Source organism: Aspergillus aculeatinus (genome assembly GCF_003184765.1).
Source record: "Aspergillus aculeatinus CBS 121060 unplaced genomic scaffold BO66scaffold_74, whole genome shotgun sequence".
Lineage (NCBI taxonomy): Eukaryota > Fungi > Ascomycota > Eurotiomycetes > Eurotiales > Aspergillaceae > Aspergillus > Aspergillus aculeatinus.
This window is the reverse complement of record NW_020291543.1, coordinates 120478-130310: the sequence shown is the minus strand read 5'-3', so window position 1 is coordinate 130310 and position 9833 is coordinate 120478. Positions and strand designations below refer to the sequence as shown.

Below are 9833 nucleotides of genomic sequence, written 5' to 3'. Positions count from 1 at the left end.
ATTACTAGTTAATATATTATAGAATAGCACTTTAATAATAGCTATAAGTTTATAAAGTTTAGAAAATAGTATAAGTCTAAAAATATTATATATTTTATATCAGCTTTATATTACTATTATTAGAATATTCATATAGAATAATATAAATAATATATTATATTAACAGCTAAAACCATACTAATTAACACCGGTCTGTTAGAATACTTTTAGTTAGAAATAATTAGAATAATAGTTTATATTATTAACTGTCTGGTTTTACCGGACAAGAAATTATTACTAATCTTAAAATAATATAAATATTTTAATATTAAATTTAATACTATACTAATTAAATATATTTATATATATAGCTATAGAATCTATATTCTAATTAATTTTAATAATTCTTAACATATTAAAAAATATAAACTTAAACTATAAATATAGATCGGCTATTTTATTAGCTATAAAAATAACTATAATTATATATTCTAAATTTATAAATAAAAATCTAAAAAAGTTATATACTCTGATAATATTAAGTTTCTTAAATAATATATATATAGTAATAATTATAATAATAGTATTAGAAATATTTTTATATATTTTTCTACTAGTTTTTTCTTGCTACTAGAAAACTAAAATACTATCTGGTCTAAGCCGCCGAAAAATAATAATAATCTAATATTAATACAGCTAATTATATATAAATAGTAAACAGCTTTATTAAATATTAATAAATTACTACTCTATAAGTAAGTTTAAATTTAGACTCTATTTTTTTATTATTTTTTAAAATATTTTATATATATAACTATAAAAAAGGCTATTACAGACGCTTTTTAAAATATATAAAAAAATAATAATAAAAAAAAATTTTAATTTATAAATAATAAAGTTACTTTTTAAGTTCTAACAGCAAGGGTTTATCCAAAGGTATTTTTAATAATATTAAATATTAAAATAATTTTTTTTAAATAAAAAAATCTAATTAGTTTTTTAAATAAAAATTATCTCTGCTTTTATTATATACTATAGATATCTGGTTTTAAGATTTTAAATAAAACCCGTTTCTACTATTCTTATATATTAAAAAAAATAAAATTTAATATTATAAATATAAATTATTCTACTTTTTAAATAACAGATAGTTCTACTACATCTGTAGATATACTACAGTAATCTTAATACTATAAACTATTATTATTAGATATTATTATATATAAAATCTTATTAAATTTTATTATTATAGTATATATATCAGCAACAGCTGATAATACTAATTTATACATTTTACTATATAATCTAATATATATATATTTAAATATTAAGATTAATATATTAACTATTTATATATAATACTTATATATATTTAATTTAAATAATAATTTCTAAGAAATATTTAATAAATATATAATAATCTAAAACTATTACAACTGATAAGATTCTTATAATAAATATAGCTAAAAGTATAAAAAAATATTTTAAAACTATATTAAAAAAAATAAGTTTTATAATTTTATAAAATATGTTACTACTATACTACCGAAAAACCCGCTGCCAGAGCTGCTATATATACTAATAATAAATATAAAATTATATAATACTAATATCTTACTAAAGTTATATTAAATTATAATTCTAAAAATATTTTAAAAGTTAAAGTAAAAAATAATTAATATAACCACTAAGATTCTACAGTATATAACATCCACAGACTTTAATCTTTAGATTAATTAAAATATTTAGCTGATATTATATATCGCCTAAAAGATATACAGATAACTAACACCAAATCTAAATAAAAATATTATTTTTATAAAAATTATAAATTCTAGCTATTACAAATATTAGATTATTTAAATAAAAATATACTATATAAATAGTCTGATTTTAAAAAGATATTTTAATTATATAATATAATATTTATATATATTAATAAAGTCTTAATTTTAAAGACCTATAATACTACTAAAATATCTTCTTAATAATCGAATTAATTAAAAATAATAAAAACTAAATATAATAGATAATAAAAAAAATATATTTACTTTTATTAACCGGCTGTCTAACGCCTGTGTTTTTTTTAGTAAATAAATATATACTATAAAAACTAATAACAGCAGCTAGATATAATATTTTAAAATATATTAAATAATATATAAAAACTATTAACAGCCCAGTTTTAATTTTAAAAATAATTATATTCTAGTTTTAAATAATACTATTTTAAAGCTTATGATTACTACTATTATATTTTTATAGTTATAATATATTTAGTATAATATTATTATAATATATCTTAATATTAAATTTTAAAAATGATTTATATATATATACCAACCGACAGGCTTCTGCAAATTATCTAATAAGATTTAGTATTTAAAAAAATATTATATAGTTTTAAATAAACAGTATTTTTTTAAAATAAAATAATTAATAAGATACTTTATATATTTAGTTTTAAACTATTAAAATAAAATATCTATATTTATATCCGCAGAAAAATAATTTTACTTTTATATATAAATAACTTTCTTCTTACTATATCTAATATAGTAGAAATTAAAGCCGTACTATATAAGCTTAAAAAAATTATATAATTAAAATATTTTAATAAATTATTATAGTTTCTAAATATTTTTATATATTAAGATTATAATACTAAAATATTAACTATTAGTTAACAAATTTATATATATAAACTTTTCATAGACTATAATATAACTAATTATTATATAAAAAAAATTCTTATAGATTTCGGATACTAAAATATACTATATAAAAACTTTAATTTTATTAATATAAACTAATATAAAAAAATATTAAAAAAATTAAATTAGTTAGTAATAAGAATATATATTAATATTAAGTATATTATATACTAACTTTAATATTAAGTAGTCTTTCTGCAGTTAATTAATAAGAATACTATTAAATATATTCTATATTATCTTAAAAATTCTATATTTAATATTATATACAGCTGTAACTATAATAAATAATTTAAGATCTATATTAATATTTTATATATAAATAATAATAATATAAAATCTATAAAAATCTATATTATTATATATATAGAATCACCGGTATTATAATTTATATATAAATAGACGGTCTTAGTAACTTTATTTATATTAACTAAGTATATAATATTTTATAAAATATTCTATAAGACTACTTTTCTGCATAAATCTACTATAAAACTAGATCTATTTATTAATAAAAAATAGTTATATATATAAATTTTAATAATATAGTTAATCTTATATATATATTTATAGTTCTAAAGTTAATATAGTAGATTAATATTAGATTATTTTATATAAAAAATATATATTAGAATAATAAAATAGATTTTTAGTATATTAATATAAAAAAAAATTTTATAAATAGTTTTACTAAGCCGCTTTCTACAGTAGACTTTATATTATTTAAATACTTACTTAAATAAGTAATTTAAGTATTATTTATATTATTTTATATTTTTTAATAATATTATTATATAAAAAATTAATTATATTTTCCGCGATTATTTTACCGGTGGCAGTTATCGATCCTGTTTTATATAATTACTCCGGTATTTTAATACTAAAAAAATAATTTATTTTTTTTATTATAATAATTTTATATAGTTTAAATAATTTTAAAATATTTGGGTCTTACAGCAAGCTAAAAAGATATATAAAATATCTAATTTTTTATTAGCTAAGTAGCTTACCGTCTTCGGCTGGTAGTTAGATAGATGTCTAGATAGCTTGAATCTATCTTTCTTTACGCTCTCCTCAGCTCGGTTTGCATCTGTCGTGCCGGCTGTTGCTCCACTCCGATGCTCGCTCGGCTCGGATAACCGCCAACAGGCCCCGAGTCACACTACTCCGACACCGGAGTGATTTTGCTGGGGATGATTTTGGTCTCTCCGATCCCACCGACACCACCACTGTTGTCATCTCCTAGAGAAGCGTCGCTGACCCCAGATCCGGGGTACTCTCCCCCCTCAGCGGTTGCGGCAGCCGCCTGTTGATCTCGTGCCACCAACCATTGAATGGCGCCCGTCACCCCAACTGTACGCAGAGTTATCTGGTTAGCCCGTGAATCTAATACATCCACATACTGCCGGATTGACTCACTGCTCAAGACCTGCAGAATAATGCACCACAGATACCCTTTCTTCGCGGCGGGGAAGTCGGTGGTCTTCCACACAAAGTTCGGTGCCTGGGGCATACGACCATCAGCTTCTGAACGTTCCACACTCCGGTTCATGAACTTACAACAGCCTGCACCACATACGCGAGGTCGTTCGCGAGCACAATCACCAACGCTCGCTCTTCGGTATCGGCTGTGCAGATCTCGTTGGCCCAGCTGAGAATCAGAGGTCCTGCGCCCAGCTGTGGTGATCGTGTTAGAACGGTCTTCTTCAAGACTGGACTTGAAGCACCTACCCCGATGTTACTGAGCCAGTACACGGCCATCCGGCCTGTGATATTCGTATAGAGCGGCATCTGTCGCAGAAGCGCGCAGAAGACGATCTGCGTCACGAAAGAAGACTCATTAGCCGCATTGAGGTAAATATAATCTCAAAGGGTCTAATGCTCACCGTAATGACCGCGCCAGCGTAGATGAACGGCCAGCGAGCCCCTCGGAGCGGTCCGTCGGACAGCCAGCCCCAAGTCAGCGACACGATGATGAACAGACCGGTCGTGAGCAGCGGATCTATAGCACTAGGTTAGTTCACACTGGCATTTGTCCAAACACTCGAATCAACGCACAGTCGTTGATTTGCGGAACAGTGTAGCTTGTTCCCGGGACAGGCGCGGGGTCCGCGTTGAAGCTTTTCAGCCAGTAGCCCATTCCCGCCTGAGGGTATCCGTTGTTCCACACGATGTAGAGCAGAGCTGGAGCAGTCAGCAAGCATCCAATTCAGTTGGACAGGGTGCACGCCGTACGTAGAAGGTAGATGTGCCAGCTGAGGAACATCCTCTTGACCTTGGCCTTGGTCCAGGGCGACTTGCCCGCGCGATGCACGGCATCCATGCGCTTGACGGAGAGGACGTGCTCCTCCTGCGTGATCCACCAGGTTTTCCGGCCGTCTTGCGGCAGATTCGGGAAGAAGATGTATCCCGCCAGCGCGAGCGGCAGGGTGATGATGCCGTCGATGATGAACAGCCATCGCCAGCCGGCCAGTCCGTTCACGCCGTTGAGGTTAGTGTAGGCGGCGGCCTGGAGAAAACCACTGAACAATGTCCCCATGGAACCCGCCAGCCAGAAGATCATCGCGCGTTTGCCGATCTCCTGCGGGGTGTACCACGATCCGAGGAGGTAGTGGATGCCGGGGTAGAAGCCCGATCTTCAGCACGAGTCAGCACCATATTGGAGCTGTATGCAAGGGGTATGCTTACTCGAACAGTCCGACTAGGAATCGAATACCATACAGCGCGTGGTAGGATTTGACCGTCGATGTGCATATCGTGGCAATTCCCCAGCCCACCTCCAGCTAATGCCTGAAGTCAGCCATGGTGGTTTGGCAGCACCACGAGAAGGACTTACAGTAGGGATTACCCAACGGGGCGAGACACGGGTCAGCAGCAAATTAGAAGGGATCTGTCCGATGACGTATCCCACGGTATAGATCGAGGTGCTGGTCACCAGCTGGTTGCCGTACATCTTCATATCCTCCTCCATGCCACTGAGATAGGCATTATTGATGTTGTTCAAGTCCAGATTCTTCAAAAAGTAGCCGATCTACCAAGCCGGTTAGCCAGTCGCATCGCAGCCCGAATGACGAGACGAGCGCGTACCGACGCGAACGTAAGGACAAAGGCATCGACCTTGAACAAGAGCCATCGTTGATCCCGGGGAAGCTCCCAGGTGTCCCAGAGGTACCCTTTCCAGGAGCGGAGAGGCCGGACCTCGAGCGGCTCGCTGCCATGGCTCACTCCGGACTCCTCATGGGGGCTCTCAGACCGGCTGGAATCTTCTTTCTCGTACCCCATGGTTGCGGATGTCTGCTTGCCGTTGAGATCGCATGTTGAGATATGACAGCAGCAGCGTATATGTACCCAAACCGGCAAGGCATGGTCTCATTGATCGTGGTCATGACGCCATCAGCTTATCTCTTGATCTGTATTGCTCCTAGCCCCACGCTTTATACCTCGTCCCCTGTCGCACATTTCCGTGGCGCACGTTCGGCACGTACCACCTCCCGAATAAGATTATTACTCCAGAGGAATTGCCTCTATTTCGCTGAACAAACAACCGTCATCTCTTTCCAATAGATTGTTTGCTTGTGCAAAGATTGAGAGCGCGACATGGTGGAAAATCGATGTTCTGCACGGTTACTAGCGACCCAAGGGATTGCGCCATCGTGTGCATGGATGGTCTGCTCCAGGTGGCTAATGGCTAACCCCGACGTCCGTCCTGCATGTCGTCTCCTCGCCCGTCCCATTGCCACCGCGTAACTCTCAGTCCGTGGGAAAGCATCCTGATTCATGATCCGAACCATAGCCTGCTTCCCTGAGAGATTCTCAAGTGCTGTGTTGTTGCCTCAGGCATCAACTCACCATACTTGGTATCAGCAGTAGTTCGGCATGGGAAGGCGGAGATTAAATTCCTGTGACTGGTCTTATCTCTAAGCAGCTTCACTATACAGAGTAGCGTATTTACGAGTATCCAGATGGGGCTGTGAATGTGGGATGGTCCGTGTTCTACGACAAGCAATCAGGATTAATTTCCCGCACAAGGGGTGCAGAACAGCAGATCGACCACACCAGATTTAGTTTTAACGCCAGACAGATTGCACAAGAACACCATGCTTGAGATAGAACGCAAAAATGATGATCAAATAAATCTATTGACTGTCTAGAATTCATGTATGATTGAACGCCGAATGCCTGTAGACCGCCTTGGTTACACCCCCAAGTACCGAAATTCTGCCGGATGCACGGACCATTCTCGGGATTGCATTGCGCTGAGCCCTAGGATCAATCAAGGGCGGGTCTTCCCCTCGTGCTTGGTTCCATTACCGGTAGGAATTGGCCAACCTGATGAGATGATTGGAGGGCACACGCAATGGCGAAAGGGAATGATGAATTGATGCCGGTCGGAAGCTTAGTGCTGACGGTGGAGCGTCCAACCTGTCCCGTCTAGGCTGGATACACGAGTTGATAGTCTGGACCCCGCTGTGCAACCATCTTGCTCCAGTATGATGACATAGCTTAAACTGACCCCCCCCCCATTCGGCCGGATTAGTCACACCCTTATTACCAGATGCGCATGGACCTTATTTCAAAGCGAACGAGAATTTTATGCGGATAAGACTCGCTTCAAGTCGAACAAATGGGCGTGATTAGGGTCTCTTGGCCCCTCATTCGCGCAGTAAAGTCAAAGGTGTGCAGGATGGAGCATCTTCCACATCGCGCAGCTAGCAGCGTTTGTCGTAGCAACGCGGAGCACGGTCTTGACTCGATAAGATAGAGCTCAGCTCATAGGTGGTCGGACCGAAGGTGCATTGCTTGGCGGGGTAGATGTAGCACAACCAAAATACTGACTCGAGTCATCTTCACGCTGTGATGTTAATACCTCAAGCAAGCATGCTCAGCTCGCGGCTGGGGCTTGGATCTGCGGAGCCATGAAAGCGGGATGTGCATGGATGCAGCCAAAGCGGTACGGCGCATCGCTCATGGATGGTTGAATGCCTGCGGTGTCGGTGGCGAGCCTCAATGAGCTACAGCGGCGATTAACCGTTGGATGAAGTTGTCCATTATGTAAAAAGGCGGAAACTCGCTGGGATCTGTCGTTTCCTTCAGCTTAGTAAACACGCCCCTCGTGTGCTGGATGAGATGGAGGTCGCTGGCGGCGGACGGGTGGTTGGGTTCGGCGACGAGCTTCCAACCCAGAGAGACGACCGCAGAGAGGATGAACTGCGCATAGATCCTAGACACAGAACACCAGTCAATATAACAGTTAGAGGAACGAGAGCAGATGCATACCAGAAAGTTTGGGGGATAACGAGATGGTGTAAACGATGAATGTAGAGCAAGATCGATCGCGCAGCCTGATAACACAGCTCCCGACTTGAAGACAGGGGCGACAGGTCGTCCAGCGAGGGGAATTCTCCGCCAGCGATGCGACACGCGCCATGGATCTTGGCGAGACAATAGTAGTATTCCAGATGCATGTTGATTCCCCGCAGACTGAGGTCGAGAACCAAAGAGTCCGGGATACCCCCCGGGGACAGGTTCTCCGGGCGGCAGTCGGCGGGAAATTGCGCTCTCAAATTACTGAGCTCCTCGTCCAGCTCGCGGACATACTGCACGCGGATGGAAGCGGGCTGCGCCAGGCCGTAGTCTGAATACAGCAGCCGGTAGATCTTGGACTTGATGACGCACATGCGAAGGTCGGACGGATAGAGTAACTCGTCCTTCGACAAGGGGCCCAGGCAGAACTGGTTCTCGGACGAAGCCATGACGTATTTCTCTGGCAGGTCGAGGTCACAGTCGGTATCATGCAGTAAGGGTGAATGTGAATTTCGGATCGACATTTCCCTGTCCACGGAATAGCAGAGCCAGAAGAGAGCCCGAAGATGCCGACCGTGATGGGCATCAACGCGAGAACCAGAGGGCATAGGGGCGAAATTGCCACCGAGATTGGTGAGGAGCCGGATTGCCATGGCCAGGATCAATTCAGCGGACTGAGGTGCACCGAGGGGGGCCAGGTACAGTACCTGGGGACGTCAGAAGATGTATTGGGAAGAGATTGAGGCGGCCAACTGCTCACCACCAGGATCAGGGCTTGTAGAGTCCAGAGGTCATTATCCCCTGACATGACCAGCTCCGGCAACTGCGCGAGCACGGATTGCAGGAAGGCTTCGGAGTCGACTTCACCGAAAGCGGGCTCATCATCCCGCAAGTGAGTGACCAGGGCTGTCAAGGCCACCAAACAGGCTTGGACACTTTTAGGAAGATGAGCTAGATCTGGTGAGGAGGGAGAGAGATCGGAGTTCCGGAGTGACACCAAGGTAACCGAGTCGATCACGGGAAAAACCGAGTAGAGGCTGTTGGTTAGGAAGTAGTCGATGACGGTGCAGATCAACGCGGGTGGGGGTTGCTGCGGATGAATGGTCCTGGAGGTATGGTGGGGGAACTCCGACTTAAATGAAGAGGCCACATCCTGAGCAAAGCGATCCAGGTCGACGAGAGAGGGCATGCGATGCTGGTCGGTGGGGAAGAGAAATGGGGTCGACTTAGGGCCGAAGCCACAGAAGTCGAGAGTCCGCAGGAAAGCGGTTAGAGCCGCGTCGAAGCCGTGCAAATCCGCCAATCCCCCTTGAAGAACAAATGGGCTGGGGGCATTCTTCTTGGTATGGTTTTTGGCTCGCTCCACTCGCAGTGCTTCTTCCAACTCCTGCACTTGGACTTTGCACTCGGCTAGTTGTCTGTTGCGAGCTCACAACCACTGTCAACGCAACCTACCCTTTACAAGTACAACACAGCACAAGTAGGGGGGAGAACTTACTCTCGGACTGTCTTGCGCGGCACGTCCGGTGGCGGTGTAAAGATGCAAGGCACACCGGCAAAATGGCATGTCTCACATGCAGGTTTGACTCGGTCACAGCGGATCTGGCGTTCAGTGTTCAGTCATGCATCGGAAGGTCGGAGATCGGAAGGCTTACCCTCCGAGACCTGCACAAATCACAAGCAGTACGCGCCCGGCCTGCCCGAGGAGCGATCGCTGAGTCGGACATGGATGGACAAGTGCCACTGGACTGTCTCGCTGGATGGGAGTTGGCCGAGTTCTCTCTCTACTTTGCCTATATGGCTCCGATGGAAGGCACGCAGCACGCGCTCGAAGTG

The 9833-nt window shown here is 39.4% G+C and overlaps 2 protein-coding genes across 2 annotated transcripts; both read right to left on the bottom strand.

Annotated features, from left to right (window-relative positions):
• Positions 1–3855: 3855 nt before the first annotated feature.
• BO66DRAFT_463607 (putative allantoate permease) lies at positions 3856–5975 on the bottom strand (the record flags this gene model as incomplete). Its single annotated transcript, XM_025652416.1, has 10 exons — positions 3856–4046; positions 4113–4197; positions 4254–4370; positions 4425–4511; positions 4580–4695; positions 4752–4877; positions 4929–5329; positions 5382–5476; positions 5530–5724; positions 5781–5975. 10 exons carry the CDS (start codon positions 5973–5975, stop codon positions 3856–3858), a joined length of 1608 nt encoding a protein of 535 aa, XP_025498601.1.
• Positions 5976–7697: 1722 nt separating this feature from the next.
• Positions 7698–9724, bottom strand: BO66DRAFT_335492 (uncharacterized protein; the record flags this gene model as incomplete). Its single annotated transcript, XM_025644244.1, has 5 exons — positions 7698–7914; positions 7971–8704; positions 8758–9415; positions 9496–9599; positions 9653–9724. The coding sequence occupies 5 exons, from the start codon at positions 9722–9724 to the stop codon at positions 7698–7700; spliced, it is 1785 nt and encodes a 594-aa protein (XP_025498600.1).
• Between the last annotated feature and the right edge of the window lie 109 nt (positions 9725–9833).